The sequence below is a fragment of the Neopsephotus bourkii genome, unplaced genomic scaffold, assembly GCF_033783945.1.
Source record: "Neopsephotus bourkii isolate Nb327-2 ecotype Australia unplaced genomic scaffold, CSIRO-AGI_Nbou_v1 NB_1707, whole genome shotgun sequence".
Lineage (NCBI taxonomy): Eukaryota > Metazoa > Chordata > Aves > Psittaciformes > Psittacidae > Neopsephotus > Neopsephotus bourkii.
In genome coordinates, this window is record NW_026902181.1 from 2,287,806 (window position 1) to 2,315,440 (window position 27,635).

Below are 27,635 nucleotides of genomic sequence, written 5' to 3' on the forward strand. Positions count from 1 at the left end.
TTTTTCCATTTGTGACTACACTGCACCCTGTTTACACCGTGTTTGCATGCTTTCTACCACAATCAATAAAAAAACCCAACTGTTACAGGATAAACACTGCTGCAAGCATGCAGACAGGCACCAGGCAGAAGCAGTACAGATCTCTACTTCTGTCTCTGTTACTTTTCACTTCAGACATTCTGTTTGCTTCCCACAGGCCCTTTTGACCTCTGAGACTTTGGCTAAAGCATCTTCTCTGTTTTTCCATGGTTTATTTTTTTTCTGGTGTCTGAAAAAAATCCTGCTAACCCTAAGCCTCCCACATGAGACAGCAGTTCTTCAGTTATCTTCTCACAGGAAGGTCTTTTCCAGGCACTTCTAAGAGGTTGACTCTTCTCAGTTGGGTCCAGCACTCACCGCAGATGCTAGGGGATACCTACAGATGTGCAGCTGTGCCAGATGTTTCATCCACTGGGCAGGGCTCACCGTCCATGGAGCAAGAGCATCTGCCCACAAGATGGCAGCAAGGCTAAGAGAAGGCTTTTTGGGATTTTGCAAAGTCAATCTATGTCCCAGCAGAGCCCTCATCTACCCTACTAGCAGCTATCTGACATGTTGGACTGAATTTGAGCACAGTTGGTCTAGGACACGTTACTGATGGACCACAGTGCCTTGGTTCAAACTTTCTGACAAATGTCTTAAATTATGGCTGATGGTTCCTGAGGATCAGTCATGTTTGGTTTGTTAATGCATGGCTGCATTGAGCTTGTAAATTATTATTCATGTACTTTTCTAGAACATGTTGAAGTTATTGGCTAGGACCTTTAATAAATGGAAACAGGGACAATTAATAACACATGAAAAACATCCATGATTCACTTAATCCATTTACATTTCTACTATAGCCTTTTTCAGCAGGAGGGCTAATAGAGCCTGGGAGGATGGTATTCATTCATAATTGAGCTGCTCTGAACTACCAACAACTGTTCCTTTTAAAAATGGATTTGCCTTAGACACATGATGGAGATAGAAGTTCATTACAATGGCAAGCAGTCAAGGAAGGCAGAATTGGTGAAAATAGTGAGGCTAAACACAGAAATTAATTGCTGGGCTGCTAGGATGAGCTGATAAGATCAGGGACATGGAGGAGGAAAACGGGATGCCATCCAGAGGGACCTTGACACGCTTGTGAGGTGGGCTGATGCCAACCTCATGAACTTTAACCATGCCAAGTGCAAGGTCCTACACCTGAGTCGGAGCAATCCCAGGCACAGCTACAGGCCGGGCAGAGAAGAGATTCAGAGCAGCCTTGAAGAGAAGGACTTGGGGGTGTTGGTCGATGAGAAAATGAACATGAGCCGGCTTCAGTGTGCGCTCGCAGCCCAGAAAGCCAACCGTATCCTGGGCTGCATCAAAAGGAGCATGACCAGCAGGTCGAAGGAGGTGATCCTGCCCCTCTACTCTGCTGTCGTGAGACCTCACTTGGAGTATTGTGTGCAGTTCTGGTGTTCTCAACATAAAAAGGACATGGATCTGTTGGAACAAGTCCAGAGGAGGGCCACAAGGATGATCAGGGTACTGGAGCATGTCCTGTATGAAGATAGGCTGAGAAAGTTGGGGCTGTTCAGCGTGGAGAAGAGAAGGCTGTGTGGAGACCTCATAGCAGCCTTCCAGTACCTGAAGGGGGCCTATAGGGATGCTGGGGAGGGACTCTTCATTAGGGACCGCAGTGATAGGACAAGGGGTAATGGGTTAACACTTAAAAAGGGGAAGTTTAGATTGGATATAAGGAGGAAATTCTTTCCTGTTAGGGTGGTGAGGCACTGGAATGGGTTGCCCAAGGAGGTTGTGAATGCTCCATCCCTGGCAGTGTTCAAGGCCAGGTTGGGCGAGGCCTTGAGTGGTATGGTTTAGTGTGAGGTGTCCCTGCCCATGGCAGGGGGTTTGGAACTTGATGATCTTAAGGTCCTTTCCAACCCTAACTATTCTATGATCTGTGCACTGAAGGACAAGTGCTGGGCACAAATGGAAAAACAAAGCTAATCTTAATAAAAATGCTACATTCCAGCTGACGAGTAGGAATATCCTGCTTATAAATTGCTGCTCTTTGCTGCTGTCATCTGTTTGTTGCTTAGGTCCCCGTTTTCACATTTTTAAGGAGTGCAAAGTGTTTTAGGCTCTCAGAAAAAGCCAAAGCCTGTTCCTGTGGTAACAGGAGTGCTGTCAATAATAGAAAAGAGAGCACAATGAGTCGTCTCCAAAAGGGATATGTACTCACGGAGGGACAGAGTGTTAAGTCTCTCTGTTCTGGAAGTACAGTGACTGATGGAAATATTTAGATAGGAAGTACTATAGAAAAAATCTTTTTGACAGCTGAGATAGCTTTGTGAAGTAATAATAAAATAATCTAAAATTCACCTAACAGTCTTTTAGGTGAGGGCCTTCTAATTCAAAAGATCAAAAGATCACTGGCAGTTTAAATAATGGAGTCAAGAGAATGAGAGACTTTTATAACTGCTTACACTATGTTCCCTTTTTTAAACAGTAACTTACATCTGAAAACTATATTATGTTTTGTTGTCTTTAGGAAGGGAAAGAAACTAAGACTAAGTGCTGTGAAAACTCAGAAGTAAAAATATGAAGAAAAAAACGGATTAATAATACACATTCTTTCCTAAACAGATGGAATATTTTTGCCTTTATGCAAGTTGCCCAGAAGTGCAATAAGAGAGGACTCAGCTTATTTCAGGTGGCTCCCTGAAGCTTCCTGAATTCAGCTCTGGCCACCTCTGGCATATACGTAAATCAGCTACTCTCAGAATTGCTTCTCCAGACTTCCTTTGCATGGGACCTAAACTGAGGCAGCTTGCTAATCACAGCAACTGGCTGACAATTAAAAAAGGCACAATCAGCCATCATTAAGTTGGAAGTGACAAGCTGGGGTTTATTTTTAACTAAAACTAGTGGGATTGGTTCAAACTTCCCCCAAAGTTTCTCTTGCACATATTGGGTGATTTAATACTTTTCTACACGCAGTTCCTTTGCTGTAGAAAGCAGGCAAAAATAGAATTGGAAGTAAGGTAAATCTAGGATTTGCAGGACTGCAATGATTATCACATGCTGAACTAGCACATTTGGGTATTATTGTATCTGTGAAGCGTATGCTGCAAAACAGTAGATTGATGGATTTATACTTGTACAGAAAAGAAAGACCTTACACAGCAAGCTTTATTTAGCATTTTACAGACTCATAGTATGTAACTGGTGAGAAGCCTTTTTGTGCAGCCAAGGCAAAAACCTGTTCAGAGAGGGTGAGACAAGAACAAAATCAGTGCTCTCTACAGTGCAAAACAGCTGTGAAATTGTTCCTGATCACTTCTACATTGGTCAAAATGGATCCCATTTTGGGCAGAGACAGAAGTCTCTCACTTGGGCAAATGTTAAAGCTCTGTCTGCTCCTTGTGAAGCCTATGGGAATCCATTTATATTATTTCAATGAATAGGCAAAAAGTTTTCTTTCTCCAGCCATGGTTTTGGATACATTGCAACTGGCATTCCACATCTTGCAGAAATAAGGTTTGGGGAGTGAGAAGTGTGGTGTAGAAACTAATTTTCATACCTACAAGTCATGCTGTGCTGTTTTACTAAAACTTCAGGCATTCAGCTCCAGAAAGCAATGATGGAAGCAACCAGAGCACTTGGAATTAATCATCTATTTTGTAACATCCCCCCCTTTTTCTGTGGTTATCATGTTGAGAAGGTTGTAGATCTACATAGTAATTAGGCTCAGCAGCTCATGCAAGAAGAAATCCTTTGCTTTGGGCAAATTGTTTGGAGAGAGTGTGAGAACACAGTAGACCTCTTCCCCACTTTCTGTGCAAAGCCTACCTGCTAGGATGCTGGTCACCTCAGCATAAGGCACAGTTGTACATAACAGAGGTGGCCCACAAGCAGGGAACCACCTGCAGCAATGGCAGCTCTCAGGCACATTGAGGGCATCACAAAATAAATTGGTGACTCTCAGCAGTAGCACAAATGCATTTGTAATACTCCCATGGCTTATTAGGTACCAGAGGAGTCACACAAAGCTATGGGGAGATCTGTTTTCTTAGGACACTTGCTCAAAAGGGACCTTGCCACAGAGCTAAGCCTGACAATGTAACAGGTAATGAGGGAAGCTCAGAGACAGTGATGCTGATCCACTTGAGTCTGCTGCTGGCTGAGTTGCCAGTGTCCATGTTCATCACAAAACCAAAACACAGAGGAGGCTAATGATAAAAACCTCAAACTGGAGATCAACACGAAAATGTTGATGTTGCTTCCCACTGCATCATGCACATTCCCTCCCCTTTCCTAGCAGCTGAAAGAAATTAAAAGCATCAATTTTAATCAATGAGGGGAGGTGAACACAAAGTGTTTATATTTTAATATTTACAAGATTAAAAATAGTAAACCTTTGATTTTTTTAATCATCATCCAAGTTCTGTACAAGCAGCACTGCCCAGAATCGATACTAGCAGACAGCCTGCAGAAAGCTGAGTCAGCTAAGAAAAGTCTCTTAATTATGAGAACCTTCTAAAGAAGAAAATGGTATTAATTCACAGAAAGCACAACAGCAAATAATAGTTAATCTAGCTCCTCACTCTAACATAGCCAGTTTACATTTTTGTTTTCCTGTGGATGCTGCCCATCCCTAACATTTCCTGTTTGATGATCTTTCCACATACACATAAATCACCCACATGACTGAAGAAGAGATGCTCATACCTTTCACTGGGATAAATCAGTAGAGTGCCTTTCATAACAGCTGTTGAGTCTCTGTGTGCAAAAAGCAGTACATCAGCACACATGATTTTCTTCTGCAGCCATACCAGTGTGTTCAAAGATCCTTGAATGAAAAGTATGCTAAACTGCCCAGCATTTCTCAACAAAAACAATGTTGATAAACAAGATCATACAGGGATTATAAAAGGTTATACAGGGAAGCTTCACATCCAAAACCAACACTAAGTCTACCTCTGGTTATCAGAACTGTGCTGTCCTACTTTTGACAGAGTTGGTGGTGCTTTGCCTCTTGCTCCTACAGAAGCCCAGTCAGAATTTCTGAAGAAGGTACTTAATTTAGAAATCATATTCAGAATAGAATAAGGGCTTTCTGGTATCCTGGGAGATTAATGTGGCTCTGAAGCACTATTAAAGATGATAGCGCACTGGCTAGCATCTGCATCTACCTGCAGTCTAAAGGCAAAATGTATTAATCCAGACTGTGCCATGAATCTATACCACTCCAGGCCTCCCAAAGACCCAAGGGGGTATACAGTGCCCTGTTTTTCAGTTAAGTATTTAAACACTTACTACAATACCCAAGACTTTGAGGTGGCAAGGAGAGGAGGGGAGAGGATATTTCAGTTGGAAGGTACATACAATGATCACCTAGACCAACTGCCTGACCAGTTCAGGGCTGATAAAAAGTTAAAGCATGTTATTAAGGGCATTGTCCAAATGAATCTTAAATACTGACAGGCTTGAGAAGTCAACCACCTCTCTAGGAAAACTTTCAGTGCTTGATCACCCTTTTGGTAAAGAAATGCTTCCTAAGGTCCAGTCTAAACTTCCCTTGGCACAGCTTTGAACAATTCCTATGTGTGCTATCACTGCATGCCAGTGAGATCAGCATCTCTATCTCCACTTCTGCTCAGGAAGCTGTAGAGAGCAATGAGGTCACCCCTGCTCCTCCTTTCCTTCAAACTAGAAAACCCCAAAGTCCATAGCTGCTCCTCATAGAACATTCCACCCAGCCCTTTCACCAGCTTTGTTTCTGTCTTCTGGATGCATTCAAGAGATTTCAGGCTTAATACTGTTTCTGCACTCATCCACAAACATGGTAACAGCCAAGCACACTGTGCTTGTTGAAGGATAGAAATCCACTATGTTCCCTCTGTGCCCCAAGGGGGGAGTTCAGAGCTTCAATTCATCCTGTACCCCTGATTTCCTACAATCTGTAGGGCCTGAAAGGTGCTCAGAAGAGACCACCATAAGGAAGGTATGAACTGACAAAAAGGGGAGCCAAAGGAGTGAGGCACGCAGGAAAGAGTCAGGCTCACAGATATGAAACAACCTTGAAAAAGCAAAACTACTGACAGCTTTTACAGCAATCGCTCTGCTCAGACAGCTGCCCCATGCCTTCTGGAAGAGGCACAGAGAGGTGAAGTTAATGCTGCTGCAGCTTTCTCTGAATTTTCATGCTGCTCTTCTACCTAGCAAAGTCATGCACGGTCCTCCAAGGACTAACTTCTATGTTTTGACTGCCTTAAACTCAAATCCCCATGTCCCTGAAGAACAGCAAAGACACAAGGAACTGCTTAGGGGAACAGGACTGGGGAGGGAAGAGCTGCAGAAATAAACTCTAGGCTCAGATCTGTAATCCTCACTCAGAAGTCATTGCATGTGCCTCTCAGTGGCAGAATGTGTAGCATGGACTATGCTGGGCTGTCTAACCACATAGGTACAACTACACAAGGAATTGCTCCGTTCTCCATACTGATAAATTCCCCACATGTGTGTGGCCCAGACCCATTAGCAATTTCTTCAGAAATTCCTGGGCCCTGACCAGCCAGGTAGCACTGCTGACTGGCAGTTTGGACGAGGTCACATTGTTTGAACGTTTGAAGCTGACTCTTCTGTCCTATGCACATTCAACATACAGATCTAGACACCATCTGAGATGGTACTAGATCTAAATCAGTGAAATAGTCCTTTAGGAAATACTGCAATGGAATATTAACATATCTGGAAATAGCTATGAATGCAATGAAGCTGAATAATAAAAGAAAAATGCAGAACATTTGCTTAAGTGAAAGCTTCTTCAAGCATAATGGAGGCTGCAGAGTTTGCTAAAATTTGAACAAAATAAAACCAAATTGATTTTTGAGAGTATAACTTATTTGTTCTGTAATCATACTAAACTTGCTACTAAACTAGAGCTGTAAGACTTCATTTTCTGGGACAACACGTTCATATAAAACAAGAAAAAAAAAACCCCATACAACTAAAGACCAGAGAGGGACAGGAATGCGCAGGAACACCCTGAAATAAGGTTAAAACAATCTTACCTGTCTCACATATAGGCACAGAATAAAACTTGGTGAAATTAAAACCAAGACTAGCCTCTGGGCCCTACAGACAGAGCATGAGGAAATAAGTTCCCCTTTATGCTCAATCCAACCTGAACTTATTGCTTGAAAAAGAAAAAAAAGAAAAAAAAAGGAGGTTAAAGGTGCATTATGTTTTCATTGGAGTTACACATAAGGAAGGACTGAGGAGGAAGCAGTGAGACCTCTGGCTTACACAACTGAGAAGGCTGCCCTTTGCCACAGCCACAAGATAATTGCCTATTATTGTAGTAATTAAGCAAGAGCTGTAAACATCCAAACACTATGTCATGGGCAGCACAGCTGTGGGCTGTGACTAACGTCACTCTGTGTTTGCCCTGGAGAAGCGAAGAGGGGTGTCATCAGGCCTGGCTCGGGAACCCCTCTGTGTCCCCTCGTTTCAGCTAGGATCAGAAGGCAGCAGGACGTATGAGCCTGCAGATGCTTCGAGACCTTGAAAAGATACAGACAGGGAAAGGAACCATGCCATCTACATTGCCAACAAGAAGCTGAAAAAATTAATTTCAATAGGCTTGAGCAAGCCATTGAGTTATAAACAAACTCTGGATTAAGTCATGCCAAAAGCCTGCTGGCCATATGAGCCATAATAGAAATTGATCTGCTGTATCTGCCCTTCCAGGGGCTTGAGTCTTGCCACTAGCTCAAGCCAGCAGGGGAATAAACTGCACGTGCAAATGGAAAGTACCAGGACTGAGAGACAGATGAGGACTGAGTATCAGCCTGGGTGCGGGCACAGTTCCTTATCACAGGACACAAGTCCAAGACCACACTGAAGCCTTCACCAGATGATCTACATTATTAGCACAGCAGCTTCCTAAGCATTGTGCTTTTCTCCCCTGCTTCTCTTCATTAATGATGGAAAAGCTTGTTTTTCCCAGATAGCTTTCGCCGTCAGTGCTGTCCCACATGGAGAAAGTTCCCAACAATAGACTGAAAAATATGAAAATGGGTAATGGACCTGCCAGTGTGGGTGGACCACTGGGCAGAGGAGGTGCTCAGCACATCCTGCTCCACAGTTACCCCACAGCTTTCCATTTGCCAGAGTTACCCAAGGACAATGCTCTGATCCATTTCTATGTAAGCAAGTCACTCCCAGCAACTGATGAGGACTGAGTGTGAGCACCAGCTGGCAAAGTGAAAACAGCTCTGAATTAAGCTGCTGTAATTGTGAATAGTTTTCATAGCTCAAAACCTGCAAAAATCCACAGGTCTGATAGAACATGTGCAACCTTCGGAAGCAAGGGGCAATATGCAGAGCAATGCTTTCTGCCTCTTACACTGCTTCTGCATCAGGACACTTGCTAATATAGCACACCATCTGGAGGGTCTTTAAAATGAAAAAGAAAGGGGATCCTAAGTGAACCTTGGTACAACTTTCACTTTTGGGAGACATGAATGCAGAATTCAAATTAAAATAAAGTTTTTCTAAAAACTATGTGACATAGAAATGATCAGTGATTCAGACAAGAAACTAAATGTGATTCCTTAAAACCTCAAGCAAAGACAGGAAGCAAATTTAAAAAGAAATTATTCTAATCTGAAATAGAAAGAAAAAAGGACGTGTTAAGACAGTCTGATGGATTCACCCACTAAAAAGCCTCAGAGATTCACAGCGTTCTGGAGATATTAGATAACATCAGATGCTCACAGTGTTATCACTGGCTTTAAGAGCATCACGGGGAAAAGAACTGAGCCACTCCAGATGGTATTTCTCTGCCTTACTCATTTCTCCTTGGTTCGTTCCACAGCAAAACTTCCAGGAGCAAGTGCACCAGAGGTCCTATATGGACAATTGTCCTCTTCCCTGGCTGCTCCTAACTCATTTCTTTAACACAGCTCATTTTGTTCATGGTGGAAAACATCAGTATGTGACTGTGTACCTTAAAAGCTGTGGGGAAAATTTTTGCTTTACTTAAAAGCAGGAGAATTTTAGCTGTGATTTAAGGAGGGCCAAAATTGCATTTCAATTTTTTTTCTGCACCTGGGCAGACTGTGTTGGTCTAGCTATTGCACCTAAATCACCTGTTTCCTGTGGGAATGTATTTGGTATCTTGAGGTAGACCTTCCTTCTTGAATTTCGACCATCAATAAAACATGCATTTATTTATAGTTTCGAGCTTCCTGGAGGTCTACCTTGGCTCCCCTGCTCAGGCCAAGCTGCATGGCTCAAGGTTGCAGAGAGGCCCTCCTCCAGATGTTTGAAATCTTGAAAGGCACTTAATGAATGAGACATTATTAATATTCCCTTCCTACACCAGAAGACAGTAATTAACTCTTTGAAGACACATCCCAAACACTACTTTATAACTTCCAGTCCTCAGAGGCAGCTATGTAATCTCATTATGATTTTAAAGAATATCTTCCCAGATTAATTGTTTTCCCTGTTTAGAAAAAAAACCCAAAAGTTCAGGGTTCTGTTTCTGCCTTGGAGTATGTATTAGTGACACTAGATGTGCCGTAAAGATTTCAGAGCACGAAACATGATATGCTACAATACTTTGCAATTACAGATTAAAAGTCACTTCACCACCCAGGGCAGGAGAGATGACTGCAGGTTAAAAAGCAGGCAGGCACGCTCACTTTATGGGCTCTTAAATGCAGTGTGACAGTTGAGCTACCTAACACAAAAAAAGACAACAAAAATCCAGAGCTGATAATAGCATGTTGAGCAGATGCCTTAAGTAGGTCATTCAACATGTCAGGCCTCTAAATATTATTTGGGAATGAGAAAAGATTATTTTCCCACTTCGCTGAGGCTTTCTCTTCCCTGTCATGTGGAACTAACCTTTTGTACTCAGTACTATTATTAATTTATTAGCCTTCTGAACGTCTAAATTGCTTTGCAGTCTATGGACCACATTTAAGTGCTAGGTGAGGGACAGTGCAGCAAAATCACATGTGTCTGTGCACCTACATACATGTACATGTATTTTGAAGAGCAGACCTGAGAAAGAACAATTCTGTCAATTATTTTTGACAGTGAGAGCAGCCATTTTCTCGAATACAGAACTGCAAGTAGGGTATTCTTGTCTAATTAAATGTCAAACATTACGTAGGGTTAACTACGAGGGATAACTACTCGGGAAAAGTGCTAAATATATTTCTACTGAAATCAGTTAAAGGAGACAATAATTTTCTTTCCATTTAGATTAGATGACTCCAGCACAAACTGCTGCAGTACGGTGCTGCTCTGTGAGCCCAGTCTCCCTGCCTGAACAACTGCTTTCTGTCTGCTTGATGAAACTCTTCTGAAAAGCACTGTTTTTCATAACAGATGAACTGAACACCAAACTCGTCTGTGCCCTGAAGGAAATCACATATACTTTCAGCAGATACAGGTTTTGAAACAATACCCTGAATAATTTTATGTAACAGGATTTAGATTGTTCCTGGTGTTGAAAGTAGCATGAATCTATGAATCCATTAATCTATTTAGGAATAATACACAGAGTTTCTGCAAAGCAGGCTCTGGCTCAGTACTAGAGCTGCAATACTTCTTATTGTATCTCACTGTAATACTACAAGTAAGACTCCTCCCAAAATAGCTCTTGACTAAAACTGTAGGAGACATCATAGGTGGGTTCATCTGATGTACCCATGTTAGTGATCATGGAGTCTCTCAAAAGTCAACAGAAAAGGGACGGTTTTCCCATCCCAGACTGGGCAGTGAAGAGGGGCCAAGTGATTGCTTTCTGGAAAAAACATTCTTCATGTGTTATACAGGTGACAGGTGACTGCCTTGGACATCATCACCCAACGTTTTGTGAAATGAAATCCACTGTGCATGTACCATATGGGCATGACCATTCTTTCACTCTCCATCCCTTCTCATATAACACTCATACATGCTCCTGACCAACATTTTCTTTCATTCCATAAAATCTAACATTTCTTTAGAAGTGCTGTTCCTATTTGCTTTGAGTCACTAGCCCCATGGCAAAGTCCATATAACATAACACTGAGCTAGACAGCAGGTATCTGTACTGAGGACCTGAACTCCATTAGAGTTTCCACCTAGGTGGATTGCTTAAACCAGGGCCCTGAAGGGGAAATAATTTTCCTTAAAAAAAGTGCATGAGAGAGAGGCAAATCTATACAAATCCAGCCAGGAGGCTATTCCCCAGTATGCATCCACAGACTATAGAGTTAACTCCAGCACATTGCCCTGTTTGGAGAAGATATGTACATGTTTTTGCTGTACACAACCTTGCCACAGCTAACAGGGGGAGGGGAGCCCCAGGATGCTAGCTAAAGTGATAGGTTCTCTGTTTTAAGAAGCAAAGAATACATTTTGGCATAATACACATGGCATTATCTTGTCCCATGAAATCACCATCAGCAATGCCTGAGCAGAATTGTCATCTTGGGTCTGTAGTTTATGGCACATTGCAGGTAGGTGAGACAGCAAAGTTGGGGACACTGAAGTCAAGGCTTGGAGGACATCTTATTAACAAAGAAATGATAAGCTAGAAACCACAAACCAGCTTTCAAGCCCCAAAGTCCTTCTTTAGGTCTGAAGCAGAATTAACCTTCAAGTCAGAGGTAAGATGACAAGCTGGAACCAAATCTCATTACAATTCAACTCTTTCATGCTCCTGCACAGGTCCCCTTACATCTGCTTTTTGCCATGGTTATTTTGTGCCACACTTTATACATTAATGTGCTCAAGAAAGTCACTAAAAATTGAAAGGAGCATTTGTAAGATGTTCTCATGCCTAGAGATAAAATAGACTCAGAAAAGTAAAATTCTAGTTGTTCTGAACTCTTTCTGCAGCAGTTGAAATTGTCTTGTGAATCACTGAGGTAGCCTTACTACCGTACTGAGGTACATTATCAGGTGAGATGCCCAAGGTACAGCTGCAGAAAAATGCCTTTCAGCAGCTAGAGGATCACAGCTAATGCTCAATAATCTATAAATCATTGTTATGAGATTTCTCTATGCAAATGAAATTTATATAACCCTCATCAATCCTAAAAAAAAATAAATCATAAAGATCAAATTTTGCAGCTGCAATGTGAATTAAAGAATCCCTTAACCTGTTTTAAAGATACGTCCTTACAGCTAATTCATTTTTAGATGGAGTGTTCTTTGAAAGGATTAATGGATAGTGAGCATTGCTGATTGATTATAAAATGAGCAGGAAGGTTTAAGGAGTGAGCTTTGAATGTAAAATTGCTACCAGGCTTTATTAACCTTGCCATATTAAAATTTTAAACTATGCAAGTGAGAGAAGCAGGTATTAATACAATATTTTGGCTGAGTACATTCCATTTATTTAACTTAAATAAATTTCTCTTAGTTGGTCTATGCCATGCAGATCCATCAGACTGTCCTCTGTCCTGTATTGTAGCAGGTGAGAGACTAAACCCCACCTCTGAGGAATCCAGAATCTGTATTCTATCAGACTATAAAATAAAAATTTATACATCATGCAATGGGTAAAAAAAGCCAAAAAAAACCCAGAACTGTGAAGAAAAGGAAATGTAATTCATGTGTTAGTCTGATAGGAGTGCTTCTCAGAGCTGCAAATACACAGATAATTTTTATAGAGCCATCATTAACAAACAGTGACAACATTTACAGAAAGGCCAGTTAATCTGCAACGACCTGAAAACATTGAGAGTAAACTAGGTGTTGTTAAACACTGCAAGCAGTCTGCAAAAGTGTGCAATGTCTTGGAGAGAGAAAGGGGAAAACAAGAACTGTTGCCTTACCCGTTTCCTCAAATTGCAGGTGAGAGTGAGATTCCTTGAGAATGAGTTTGCAAAAGCCGTATAAAAGTCCAACACTTTAAGCAAGGCTTCTCGTTTAATAATATGTAAATCACAGTATGTCAGAGCCCGTACATTGGCACACGCATGGGCCAGACTGGTTTCTTTCCAGAAGATATCACCAAACACATCGCCTTTACCTGAAAATCAGCAGGACAAATTTGTTAAAAGGTAATGCTTATGCAGTGTTTGTCAGCACACAAATGATTTCTTCCCAAACTGTCTTATGCCTCCAATCACTCTAAAATAAGCTCCCAACTGTGAAAACTAATAAAGGTAAATGTTTTAAAAGTATCCAAGGTACTTGGGTATCCTCACAGTAGCCTTAGGTTTTTATGGTACTTATAGATTGTTCTGTGAAGTGTCACAACACATAAAAGCCAGATTGTAAAGGTCTTCTTGCAGCTGAAGATGCAGGTAATGGATTTTTCAAAGGCTCCTGAATATAATAAGTGCCTAACTGATGTTCAGGCGATACATTATTTCTGGGGGTCTCCTCATAAGTGACTTGGGAGCCTTGCTCTTTTCAAAAGCCTGTGACATGAAGGTTCCCACATCACCATGGCTTTGCAGTATGATGAAGGAGCCAGTTTCCAGAGCCCAAGGATTCCATTTTAAATTTTTGAATTAAACATTTTTAATTCAGAGTGAGTTGCAACACTCCTGAAAAACCCATCACAAACCTCCCTGAGACTTTCAACCTCTAAATAATCAGCTCTACATCCTAAACATATCCAGATTGCTAGTTCTAAACCCAAACATATCCACTTAAGTAGAGGCTTACACTTTAGTCTCTATTTCAATGTTTGCTAAGACAGGGTTTGACATCTTAGACACCTGCACGTATAAATAACTTCAACCAGATGTGAAAATTACACCTGAAGGCTATTTCTGCATTGGTAGGGAGTGAAGCAGAACAGCTGATTCATATTTTGAGGACTTAAGACTAGCTGTAGTCACAGTCCCATCCCACAGACAGAACTTCAAGGGATGGAAGTGCATGAAATATGTTCAAACATACCCCAGTTACCTTTCATCTGCAAGGAATCCACATAGAGAGCCACACTAGGCACTGAAGCAGGACAAGTTGGGAATATCAGGATATCAGGTTGAAAATCATACTCCTGACCTAACCATAACACCAGCGTGGCTGCAGACTGGAGTTATGCTTTTAGGTTGCAATGCGATGGTTGCTCTGAGGAGAAGAAGTGGCAGCAGCAGAAAGCACATTGAAGCATCCAAAAACTGCCTTTTGCTCCCCAGCTGCTTATCATCCATGGGCTGAGCAAGAGCCATAGTATGCCATTTGTGGTCAACACCTCAAAACTGGAAGCATAAGCTACGGTACAAAGGTTTTGGTTTGGTTTTTTTTAATTTATTTTATTTTTTTTTTTTTTTTTAGATCTCAATGTTATCCAGGCTCTTTATTTTAAGCACTTATTATAAAGAAATTAAAATCAGTCAGTCAGTGGTGGTATTGATATTGATTTCAGGTACCTCAAGCAGCCTCTTGGTAATTTGGGGATTAAAAAAATGTAATATATTTTAGTATTTCCTCTTTTAAGAATATGCAACATTTCACTCAACTCTATTTTGGGAACACAGACCAGAGTAGTAATTTACTCAACCTTATTACTTTTGGGGGTCAGATATATTTCTCTATCTCCATTTCTGTTTAGGTATTGTATCCAGTAGAGCATATCTCACATTCCTCACGCAGAGTAAAATAAAAAGTGTAAGTCTTTAACTTAATTTCCTTGGTTTTATTTTCTAACAGAAGTCTATATAGCAGAATCATCTGTGAGAAAGGTTGTAACTGCATTCTCATTGGACGACTTTAAATTCTACATGTTTTGATATAATTAAAATTAACTACTATACATAATGCAGCTGGTATAATTTTTAAAGCAAGCTGCTTTGAAATACTCCCCTCATCACAGAGCATTTCCTAGTCACATAACATTTATCCAATGTACTGTTTTGAAATTACCCATTGCAGTTAACTGTCCCTGTCTATACCCACATTTCAAAACCTGGTTTACAGGCATACTCAGCACAGTTACATAACTTATAGTAAATAGACTATTTCTGAAATGCACAAAATTGCTTAATGGATTTGCTCTCTGAGGTGGACACAGGACAGAATTGAGTCTCGCTTTCAGTGGCTGCAGAGTGCAGTTAAAGACACAATTCAATAGGAGGGAGTATTAAGATTTTCCCACTGAAATGTCAGCAAAATACTTGTTTTCTTCTCAAATTTATGGTAATGCATAATTAATCTAAGCCAAGAAGTTGAAAGCAGGGCATATTTGCTCTGAAACTCTGCATGATGGTGCATTACCATATGTGTACCCACACCAGAGAGAAATGAAATCACCATTCATACACTTGAGAAGATCTTCTCATTGCCTTCAGTGAGGCAGGCAACTGCACTGGGTCTCCCAGAAAGGCTGGGACATGATGAACTGAACCTATCCACTCCTCCATGAGGCATCAGTTGATGGATTTGAATGGTGAAACTAAAAACTCCTCTTACATTGTGGTTTATTCTCTTCAGAAAGCAGAATGTCTTGGAAGTGTTTAAAGGTTCTTGAATCTGACATTTCCCACACACACTTCCAAGTCTCATTTCCCTGTTATAAATATACCAAGAAATGTACTGAAAGAAGACAAAACCAACCAGATTCTCCAAAACACATCTTCTTCTCATAAATACAGAGATTAATGTGCTTACTTTGTCCCTATTAACTATAGTTCACTGAGTAGAGAGTGGTAATTATTCATTCAAGTATAACTTTACACAGTGCAAAGAAATGAAAAAGCCAACCAACTTTCAGAGTTACAACTGAAAATTTAACTGGTAGGTCTAAAATACCATCAACTCCGAGGCATGTATACGGTGTATGCTAGCACAACATACACACACCTCCAGGATAAGCCCAGTGCTGGGCTGAGAATACAGAGGTGCTTGGGGCTGATGTGGCCTGCAGACTTTTCAAAGCCTTTCTCTAGAGATTTCTTGAGGCCTCAGCATATTACCTCCCAAATCTGCACTGTTCTGAGCAGTCTTAATACTCCTCCTGAATAGAGGTGAATCTATGGGAAGTCCTTCCTGCCCCTGCTCTCACTGTGACCAAAGCATCGCTGCAAAAAGGAGCACTGTGAATTGGAGTGGGAACTGCTTGCATACCCTTTGCACATGGTATGAGGAAAGGGAAGGGGATGATTTGGATAATGCTAGATTAAAGCTGGCAGGAACATGGATGTAGGGATTTGGGAATGAAAGAACCACAGAAACCAGGAGGACATGTGCAAGGTGTTGGTGACAGGCATAATTTTTGCTAATATAACTCCACTGGTATCATCCTAGATATGGACAAAAATTTGCTGGTGTATTATGTCCATATGACTGTACATAAAATATGTACTATAATATGTACATATAATATGTAACTATATGTAACTATATAATAGATATTTCTAGACACTATTCTATCTTTTATAGTACAATAACTGTTCCATACAAAAGTGGGTGGAAGGGTGTGCTCCACAGCCTTGCACCATACACTGACTTGACAATTTGTGAGACAGCAGCTCATACACAGACCGTTCAGGCAGAAAAATCTGAAGGGCCTTATGAAACTCCTCAGGACCTTGCAAAGGGAATGAAAAAGTCCTTGCACTTAGACAGGGAAGACTTACTGAGCAGTGTCTCAGAACCCTTGTATATCTATGCAAAAGAAAAAAAAAAAATCCTTCTCCAGATGAGAAATACCCTAGTAGACATGAGAAGTTGATGGGGCCTCTGGAAGAAAATTTTGGAAGGCAATGAAACAATAAATTCCTGGTGGAAAAGAAGCAATGAAGAAAAACACATAAAAGGGACCAAGACTTCTTAAGGTGATAAGGTGTTTTTCTGTGCTGTGCAGTCACATGCCAGCAAAGGTGCTTTGCATTATTTAACACAGGGCAACCTTCCCCATCTGTGTCTAGAAACACAAAAGAAATGTACCTTTCTTTCAGCATTCAGGACCGCTGCAAGAAGACGAAATGGTATATGCAGATATTCTGCCTCATCTCCCTCAGTTTTAGTGCAAGTGTCCCAGTACTTCATCTTTTCTGGAAGCCCAGGATATCTCCAATTTGATTTTATACAGAAATAAGTTTCTATTCTTCCTGACTGAAGAAATATACGTGAAAGCTTGACCAGTCCCACCATCTTCAAATCTTATACAGCAAATCAAACTGCCTCAAATTGTTTGTCTGATTTAAAAGAAATATATCATCTGATTTTTAAATAATTTTCCTTTTCTGTCACTGCCAAGACTTCTGAGTCCCTGTGTTCGGCACTGAAGAGTGCAGGTCTAATTCAAAAACTTTTCAGTTCAGTGAATCTTTCTGACATTGAAGGCTGCAGATCACATCTCTAACACACCAGCTGGCACTAAAATAAGGCTGATGCTTCTTATTATAGTTAACTAGCATGCAGTTAGAGACAAAAATACTTTAAATTTGCAAAATAATGCGAAAAATTGAACTTTCCCTTCAACTCTGTCAGTAAGAACTAATAATGCTTTTAAACAAGCATGTGTAGGACTAAAAGTTACGTGGTACTATGTATGCCAATTCAGACCTGCAAGATACTACTTATTGCAAGGCACATGCTCAAGAAGAACTGCATAGCACAGAGCACCACATCACATTGGTTCTCAGATCAGTAGTTCTTCAAATATTTTTGCAAAATACTTTGAGATTCAACACTCAAAAAACCAACGTGTGTCACATTAATTTTTGCAATGCTGATAGCTGAAAAAAAAACCCCAACCCCTAACCCTTTCCTTTATGAATCATTTTACTTTTAGTTATTTTAGAGCTTTAATTCATTGGAATGAAAGGGACTTTTTCCATAAATGAAATAGGAACAAGCTGATCCATAAATTGCTACTGGATGCTCATTATTAATCTGAGGAAACTCTCACAACTAGTCTGCCTGGGTTTACATCACATGAAAAATAAAAAAAAAGTTCACTGTAAATATCGAGAGCTGATATGACACAGGCAAACTCTGCTCCCTTCGTTCCACCTGAGAAGAAACCCAAGCTCCAGCTAAAATAATTAAGGTCACTAAATTAATTACTAATACTATGAGATGTAATTGCATTGACAGGCAGTTTTTTATGTCAGAGAGTACATCATACTGGGTCATACTTGTCCTGCACAAAGCTCATGACTGGCTGTATAACACCAAGGAAATTCAAAGTGTTGATGCCTGGATCCCGACACCAAATTACAACTATTGAGCACTTGCATCTCCTGCTCACCTAAATGGATGCTCTTACTTGCTCAGCCTCTAAAGAACTTTCCTCTGTGTGATTTGATAGGAGACTTAATCTTTTGACTTCCAAACACATATAAGATTAAGAGTAGAAAAAGACTCATCCCAGTTTTCAGCTGTCATACCAAATTCAAGACAGACCCACTTGCACTCTTGCTTTCCTTAACTCCTCTGATACTGCATAGTATCCCCTTCCTAGACCTTTAAGAAGTGAAACTCTGGCTTGCTAAAAGACAAAAAATCCAACAAACAACAGGTTGCTGAGAATTAACATGCATAAAGTCAAATACAACTTAATAGAATAGATACAGGATCAGGACCCTGAGTGTGGCTGAAAATGAGCTATTAAATATACATTCATTCTGGCTTGACTATCAAAACTGAATTAATTCAGCCTCCACCAGGATTTCACTGCTCGATATATTTTTATCGCTATGCAGTCTGAGCAATATTTTTGATCAATTCCTACAATCAACATTTGAATGTGGTGGGTCATTATTTTTCTGCTAGCAAAATGACTTCTTTAAACCTTCTTAATCAATCTGCCTGGTTTAAATTACAGTACAACTTACGCAGTCAACTGTGCAAAATAATGGGAGCTGGAAAGTAGCTTCCAGAGACACTTGGTTGGCATTGCCACTTACACAAAACTTCTTGCCAGGAGCAAATTCAGGTTAATTGCAGCAGGGTGAACTGTTAGGTGCCCTCTGCTATCAGATGCCTCATTTTGTTAGCCTGGGGGATGTAAAACCTCTGGTTCTTCCTGAGACTTCTCTGCTGGTAACACCTCCCCCAGGCAGAGCAGTGGCAGCTATATTGTTTACTCCTGCTTGAGATGGTGGAAAATTACTGATGTGTCTTCTTAGGGTCACCTCACCTGCTAGGAAATTTTTGATAATTAGAGACAAGACTGTTCGCCCTTCTCCATTATCCTGGCAACTGCAGATGAGTTATGTTAAAATGACTGGGTCTTGTTTTCTACAGCTAAGCAGCACCCCATCACACCAGCTCTGCAGGTGGTGCACTCTCTGCTACAGCAGCAGTCAGTACCTGCAAAAGGTGGGAGACTGTCCTCGAGAGATGGAGATAACTAATGAGGGAAATGTAACGGAGCACCTGGGTATCTCCATTAATGAGACGTATAAACTGCAGAGCTCCAAGTGGATTCATTCTCTGAATGTACTGATTTCTGTAATGCTGACTACTACAGCAGCTGGGCATTTAATTATGCACCAGTAAGAACAAAAACCAGGAGAGAATAAAAGGTCACAGTGCTGCAAGTTGCCCTGTCAATCACTGGTTTCACCTGGTTTTGAAACACCAAAGCTGGGGCCATTGAGCCAGGAAAACTGCTGCTGAACAAAAGGATGGTTGTCTCCACAGCAGAGCTGCAGAAAGCACCTCGATGGGACACCGAGTCTCCTGAGCACACTGTCTCAGCAGGCAGGGAGGCTGGATGCGCCAACTCACCATGGCTGTTACGGAACATAATGTGATAAGGCAAGATGGACAAAGGGAAAAAGCAGCAGCACTATGGAATGTTTTATGCTGGGACCTGAGGGAAGACAAAACCCTGCACTCTGGACAGAAGCACGAATGTAAGTGGCGGAAGATGCACATTCCTAACACATGTTGGTGTCCCTACCTGATTCGTTTTTTGAGGACATTCCACTTCTAAGAATATACCAAAACTTCCATTGGCAGGTGAGCAGGGTTAACAAGAAAAAAAAATAAAAAATGGACACACCTTCTCCCCTTCTCTCTCTCTTTAATCAAGACAAACAATACTACCATATTAAATAACATTACACTATTATTTCCTCTGCAAGGAGCAGAGGCTGGCAGACAGCATGTCCTGCTGTGTTCCAGATCCCATAGTGGGAATTGATGAGGACAAGTTTCCAAAGAATATTCATCACATTTACTCTCTGGGTTACTGCTGAAGGATGGAGAAAATAGGCAGACTGGTAGTACAACCCCAGAAGTTGTCTTTCCCTAGGAAACCCAGTGTGACAGCAGATGCTTGGAGTATTCAAAGCAAGCTACATAAATTTTCACATTAGGCAGATTCACTTTCATTGTGCTTGAACTTCTCAAGGAAGAACAGATTGATAAAAATCATGTTTATCACTGTTCTGCAGTCACTGTTTCAGGTGCCACAGATGCCATTGTAGATATCTGTTGTGGTTTAAGCCCAAACGGTAACTCAGAAACATGCAGCCATTTGCTCACCCCTTCCATCCCCTCCACCTCTGGGTGGGATGGGGAGGAGAATCAAAATAATGTAAACCCCATGGGTTGAGATAAGAACAGTTCAGTAACTAAGGTACCATATAAAACCACTACTGCTACTACTACTAATAAGGGAAACAACAAGGGGAGAGAATATAAAACAAAAAACTGAAAAGAAAAAAAATCCAAACAGCTGTCCTGGGTTCCTGGCTTCTTATGCCCCTTCTCACTAACAGAGCATGAAAGACTGAGAAGTCCTTGATCAGGGTAAGCGCTACTTAGCAACAACTAACACATCTGTGTGTTATCAGCATTGTTCTCAGACTAAAGCCGAAACACAGCACTGCACCAGCTACAAGGAAGGAGAAAAATAACTGTTACAGCTGAACCTAGGACAATATCATTGCAACTACATCTGGGAGAGATTTCCTTTCATAAGTGAATTTTCAGCATACAACATCTCATAATTACTCAGTTCACTATTCCGCTAAATAATTTCTCAGAGCATTAAAACACTCTTCAGTGTGCTCCAGGACTAGAGGAAGCAGATTATTTTAAATTACATTTACCCATTGTGCCAGTCCCTGTAGTATACAATGAACATAGCTCTGAGTCATGGGACTGCTTGTCAGCAACCATGGCAGAATTGAAGGCACTTCTGGTAATTAGGGTAATTCACTTTAACTAGAAATGGTTAAAAGTCTCTCCAGGCAAATGGACAATAATCTAATACTAGATTTACCATATTTACAAGGTAGGAAAAAAAGGGGTTACTATTATTTCAAACAAACAATATTCATTAGTAAAGGCAACAAAGTTTTGCATGTAATCCATTTAGTGATGGCTTCTAGTTCAGAAAATTACATATTTATTGTTTGTAATACCCAAAAAAAAACATTTATTTGTTTAAATGCTGCTACTTAGTCTTAAAGCTTTTGATTTTTAAAGAGCTGTAAGCAAATACATCATCACTGAAACTAATAATAAACATGAAACAGTCCAGTGATCTAAAATACAAGGAATTTTTTTACTTTGGAAATTCCATATTTAGGAGCTTTCACCATAATAATTCTACAACTGAATAAGGAAACAGATTAATTATTTCATTAAATCTCTCTTCTTAAAAACCTTAGTATGTTCTAGAACACAGAAAGCTGCAGCAGGTATTTCAAAAGAGCATGGATATGCATTTTCCTGAGTTCATACTCTCCAGCTGGGAGGACCTGGGTTATGCCCTTGGGAATATCCCCATTCAGTCTCATCCACACGTCTGCACACTGCCTAGTCCCACCCAAATGCAGGACACGTATACAGGCTTGGACAGCAACACATCGGGAATCTTCCTTGGCTACACACTTGTCCTTATTTCTCCTCTTCTCCCCTTTGTTGCCAGCTGGGAAGGAGCTGAAGCCTTGATTCATGACCAGTAGTGACTCCCCATGTCCGCTCTCTTCCCACATGCGAGGGCAACTCCAAGTGTAACCTTCATCTCACATCTGTCATCCCCATGAGACACAAGAGGGTCCCATGGAGCCCTCTAGAGCCACCTTTACAGGGAAGAAATACAGAGCTTCAGTGGGGTGTAAGAAGTTCCCTAGGACAATGTCACCCATTGGATTTGCTCTCAGGGAGTCACAGCTCCAGTTTAAGAGAAAGCAAATAGCTAATATTCAACTGGAGACAAGTTCTACAAGTGAGTCTACTTTAAATAGGAAGTCAGACTCTGGTTTTTAGGCAGAGCTACCATTTCTTCCTCTACACTGTTCTGCCTCTGAGGATGATTCCTGCCTCAGCACTAGTGCTGATCACTCAGTCCCACCATCTGCTACACCTTTCCCAATTCCTTACAAGCTAGGGAGAAGTCTGCATGAAGCCTTTTCCCACCCACTACTGGCAAACCAGACATCACAGTGGGGTGACAGGAGCTTCCCCATTATTGAAGCTTCTCATGCCTGTTGCTGGCTAGGCTATGCAAAAAGATAGGTGCATCGCTATCTGTTTGCATAGTCAGATGAGGTTGATTTTCTCTAAAGCCAGTTCACTATAAGAGACAGTTTTGCCTCCTTGTAGAGACTGTTTCCAGCTGTTATTCTGGGCTAGTATATAGACAAATTAAAACGCCAGTGTGAAGGTTAAAGTGGAAATCCTCCCGAGACTAATACTAAACAATCTGCATTTTCTCTACCAGGCTATTTAAAAGATGTCGAGCACACAGATGCCATTCTCTTCTGATCTGAGACACTTTGTGACCAGTGAGCCATGCTGGGCAGAAAGAGCATTCCCGATGGCATAAAAGATGAAGGGCCTTCTTCTACAGCTGTATCTCTGGAGACAAAACATCTCCATCTCATGACAACCACTAGCCTCCTAACAGTTTCAGTTGATGTTAGGCAAAACTCGTTAATATACAAAGCTAAGCAGAAGGCAAATTTATCCAAACCCCTAGAATTTCAATAGAAATCACAGTACCTAAAATAGCCACCACCTCGTCGTCCTGGATGACTTCCAGGGATCCTGAGACCACAAAGCAAAGAGCATCAACACTTTCCCCAGCGTGATAGATGAGGTCCCCTGGGGCGCAATGAATCGTCTGAAACTCCACAGCCAGGGCTCGCAGGCAGCCATCGCTAGCCAGCCGGAAGGCAGGATGCTCATTAAAAACTTTCCGGTTTAGGTGCACACATATATCTGCTCTCATGTCCTTTGGGCAAATTGAGAGAACCTGAATAAAAGAAAGATGAAAAATAATCAGCTGGGAATATGACACATGGCCAGTATATGCTTTACAAAACAACTTAACAGACAGATCTTAAGATCCTCCCAAGCAATCTTAAGATCCATCCATCCAATTATTTCATAAAGCTCCTGGCGGGAATTTTATCTTGAATCGGGGTAGTCTTTTTCTACCACCTACTGCTTTCACTGCAGCTGAAAGAGTGATGTGGAAGAAGGGACTATGCTGTTACACTGTTCTCATTCCTAACAGTTTTCACACTTGTTTTCCAGAATTGCAGGTGGAACAACTATGTTGTGTTTGGGATATCCCTCCAGATGTTCTGGCTATTCACCTGCTGCTACTCTCAATCCCTGCAGGAGTACAGAATGAAGACTTAGAGCTTAAGGAACTTGAAGACATAGGAAGACAGACCATTCACAATAGAAAACATATTTTGCTCACATATAGAAAACCTAGTCTTCAAAAGTCTTAGCGTAGATGACCACTTACCGACATGTATCCAAACACACCTAGGGTTTAGTTTCAGTGCCATATAAACATATAATAAGTAACCTGCCCTGTAGTGTTTACAGACTGGAAAATCCAAAGAGTTTGAGATTAGAACAAACAGAACGTATTATGAAACCTTATGATACATAAAGGTGGATGAAAAACTGTCCTGTGAATATGAAGATAATCTTCATATCAGATCAATTTAATAAGACCTTCAATTAATTTCTTAGCTTAAATAGCTTTCCCTACTGAAATAGTACCACAAACACACCTGAAGAAAAAAAGTGAAAATCTGTGGGTCTTCTTAGGTTTGTAAACTGTATGTTAAATATTTGCACATCCTCCTATACACACTAGCATCCTTATAACCCTAAAATGGTAAGGTAGGTAATTGCACTGAGAAATATATAAAACCTTTTAAAGTTTTCCTAGGATAAATAATAGAGAAGAGCATAAGATAAAGAGCACTTCAGAAGTCTCATATAAAGACTGCAAATCAATAGTACTGATTAATTTCTCCTTGTATGGAATTAAACTGGCAGCTAGCTCTACAGAGAGTGCAAGAGAGGGACACTGGGTCAATGTGTTGACTACCATTGAATATTAGCAAACAGAAGGAGACTTTGGTAAACCTGACTAAGCTTTGAGGCAAATGGTCATGTTAATATAAAGCCACAGTTTTAATTTCTGTTTAATTCAGAAGAGGTACATGATTGTAAAGTATTATTAAAGGTCCTAAAACACAGAATGGGAAAATAGTAAATAATTTCTAGTTTACTAATAACATTTAGCCACTTTCTTGTTTCAATAGATCAAAGTTGCTCTGCAGTCAAAGATATGAATGCAAACAGGTGAAGAAGTTATTCTAGCCTCTGTACTATGACAGTCCAAGGCTAGAAGGAGCTACTCCAACCAGCTGCACTAGCCTCTTGCACTCATAATTTTCATAACAATCCCATACTACCTTTTAAAATTATAACATGGAAGGCCTTGATTTAATGTTTTCAAATGATACAAGGTAGTTGTTCCAATGGACAGCTACTCTCTCATTTAAAACATGTGCTGTTTCTGAACTAGTATTTTTTTCCTCATTTTTCAGCCAACAGCCAGGAGAACTCGTCATGTCACTAGATAAAATATTTGCAATCACTGGAAATATCTTCCATGTGTAGGTGTTTATAGAATATAACCAGGTCACCTCTTGATCTCATCTCAAATAAACAAGAGAGATAATGGTTCTTGTGCCTAACATTGTGAAGCATAGTATCTCTTTGGAAACTTCCCCATAGCATTAGGTTTCCTCACTTACAACCACCTTCCCAGATCTACCAGATAATTAGATTTTATTTGATTTAACAGACAGTAAGTCAGATTGGCCCAATGCTATTTTTCCGAAAAAAACATTGTACAGAACACATTAAAATACCCTCCATAAGTTAGTTTTATCATAAAAAAACTAATAAACATATTTGACAAAACATTCTCTAATAAACCATTTTTTTGCATTAGTAATGTCTTGTCTGCGTCATTGTTGGCATATGCTGTATCACCTTTCCATAGTTATGTTAAGGGTAAATGTCAACTTTACAAATGTATACTTACTTCAGTCATTCTATTTATCATTAGAAATATGGGCACACCTTATTTTTTCCAGGTAAAAAAAAAAACAAAACCAAAAATACTTCTGAGAGTGATTGTTTCACCTCAGCCCTGCTTCTGGATTAAACACAAAACATGTCTTTTTTTTTTTTTTTTTTATCATGATTGATGATTTTTTAACATTTTATCTGCTCTTGGGCCTAAATTATGGTTATAAGTTTTTTATGTCCCTTTAATACTTTCACTAATGTAAATGCCTTTGACTTAAGGCCATGAGTTATAAATTCTCAAACACTACTCTTAAGAAAAATGTGTGTGTTCGTACATGATTGATTTCTAAATTTTATCTTTTAAGCTTTCAAACTGCAGCAAAAAAAAAAAAAGATAATTATTAAATTACTGCATAGGTTGTTACTACAAGATTCTGAGATGTTTCAGGACCCTTTCTTTTCTGGAATGTAAATTAACTGTGTCCCTAAAGAATAAAAGCCACTTGGAGGCAAAGCAGCTTAGTGTTTCTTCACAAATACAGAGTTAAACACAGAATATTAAAAGAGAGCACTCAAAGCATTACTCTGTATAAACACAACAGATCTATCTATCATGACACACTTCATATACTGTAATAAGAAGAGAGAGAAGAAATTCCATTCCACAGAAAAAGCCAATCTTAGCATAATTTAGGAATTTTCTGATGTCATGATAAAAGTGATTCTCCTAATGACGTATTTCTGTATGGAAATATCACTTATCAACTAGTAGTACAGCAGTAAATGAGTAACGATGCAACATTCTTTATTTCAGTTTTCTTGTCTGCTACACTGCAATTACTGAGAACAGAGAATGAAACAGATGACAACTAAAAGAAACAATATTGAAGGATTTGGCAGAGGAACTTTGATAAATGTAGATATACATAGAAAAAAAAAAAAGCAAAGATAAAAATATCTTAATATTCAGCTTTTTTTTTTTTTCCATATGGTCCAAGCACGGGACATCATAAGCTACAACCTGACTTTGCAGCACTTCTTTTTGTGTTTACAAATACCAATGTCATGAATTCAGAAGGAGTCTCACAGATGCCACCAACTTCTCTATTAGTTGTACTGTAAAAAGGGGTTGTTGGTGACACATTACAGTATGCAGCAATTTTCTTGCTTCCAAAGAAGATGCATAATGTGATACAGGATCACACAGAAGCATTTGGAAGCTAATAATAAGTAGCCCAAAGATTCTAAAAGCAGAAAATGAGAAAATCAGTACTTCAAATTCATGTAAATATTTTTCTGAAAATGATCCCTTATTGATAGTAGAAGACGCTGACATTGTAAAATTCTCTTACTGAGATCTCAGCATTTTTAAGGCAGAGAACAACCAAAAAGATACAAACTAGTGGCAACATAGTTGTACGTGAGTCCGTTTGCACACACACTGGTGTAAAAGAGAAATTCAGTTTAAGATAGAGGATATCCTGTAATATTTAATCTATTGTTTCAGTGTTGGGGAAAAGCCTCCAACTTCATGTTACTAGAACCAAAGTTCAGATTTAGCTTATTCTTTCAACAGTGCATCAAACCCCACCGAGAAGAATTTCTGAAATTTCCTTAGAGACTCCAAGAAACCTATCGTTTATAACCAAAGTAGGATATTAAGATTGCTGACTGCAATGCTTTACTAATATGGTTTCGGAGCGCATGGCTTAAAGCAGACAGTCTGCAGGGACCAGATGCTTGTGCTGCTAAAGAAGTTGCTCTGCAATAAATCTGTAGCCACAGACTGTAGTCAGCTTTTCCATATGTATCCAAGCAGCATGAAAGAACAGAACCTGTCATGTTTCAATGCAAAATCAGAGGAGAAAGTTAAATTCTACCCAGAGGAGAATCTTTGCTGCTATATTAACTGTGTTTCTACCAGAAAAGGAGCAAGGTTCCATGCTGTGTATATCCGGGAAGACCCGAACAACTACCAAACTGAGAGAGGAGATAGTACAGCACAGAATAACATTTATCTCTTCCCTTCTCTGCAGAGAAAATTAAGTCTCCTCAAAGTCACTGTAAGGCAGTTGCTGAGCTCTGCCATCATCACCTGGAATCCAACTGATACAAACCCAACACAACACCACCCAAGGCAGAGATTCAACACTGCTGCCATCTCTAGAGCACCTTATGGCATATGTAAAATGCTGGTGGTGAGGAAAGCTTGTAGCTGCTGTTAGAAACTCAGAAAGTCAGTAACCAGCTCACAGGGAATTGGCACAAAACATCTCACTATCTTTTCATCTTGAGATCTGTAAGGGGGGAATAAAATTCTCAAGGAA

At 40.2% G+C, this 27,635-nt stretch overlaps 1 protein-coding gene across 1 annotated transcript in view; it reads right to left on the minus strand.

Moving 5' to 3' along the window:
- KCNH5 (potassium voltage-gated channel subfamily H member 5) overlaps positions 1-27,635 on the minus strand; it is a 160,264-nt gene that overhangs the window by 20,284 nt on the left and 112,345 nt on the right. The window contains exons 9-10 of the mRNA XM_061376495.1: positions 22,960-23,212; positions 12,867-13,063 (exon numbers count right to left, since the gene is read on the minus strand). Of these exons, the coding sequence (XP_061232479.1) occupies positions 12,867-13,063; positions 22,960-23,212 (450 nt within the window). The remainder of the gene's footprint in view (positions 1-12,866; positions 13,064-22,959; positions 23,213-27,635) is intronic.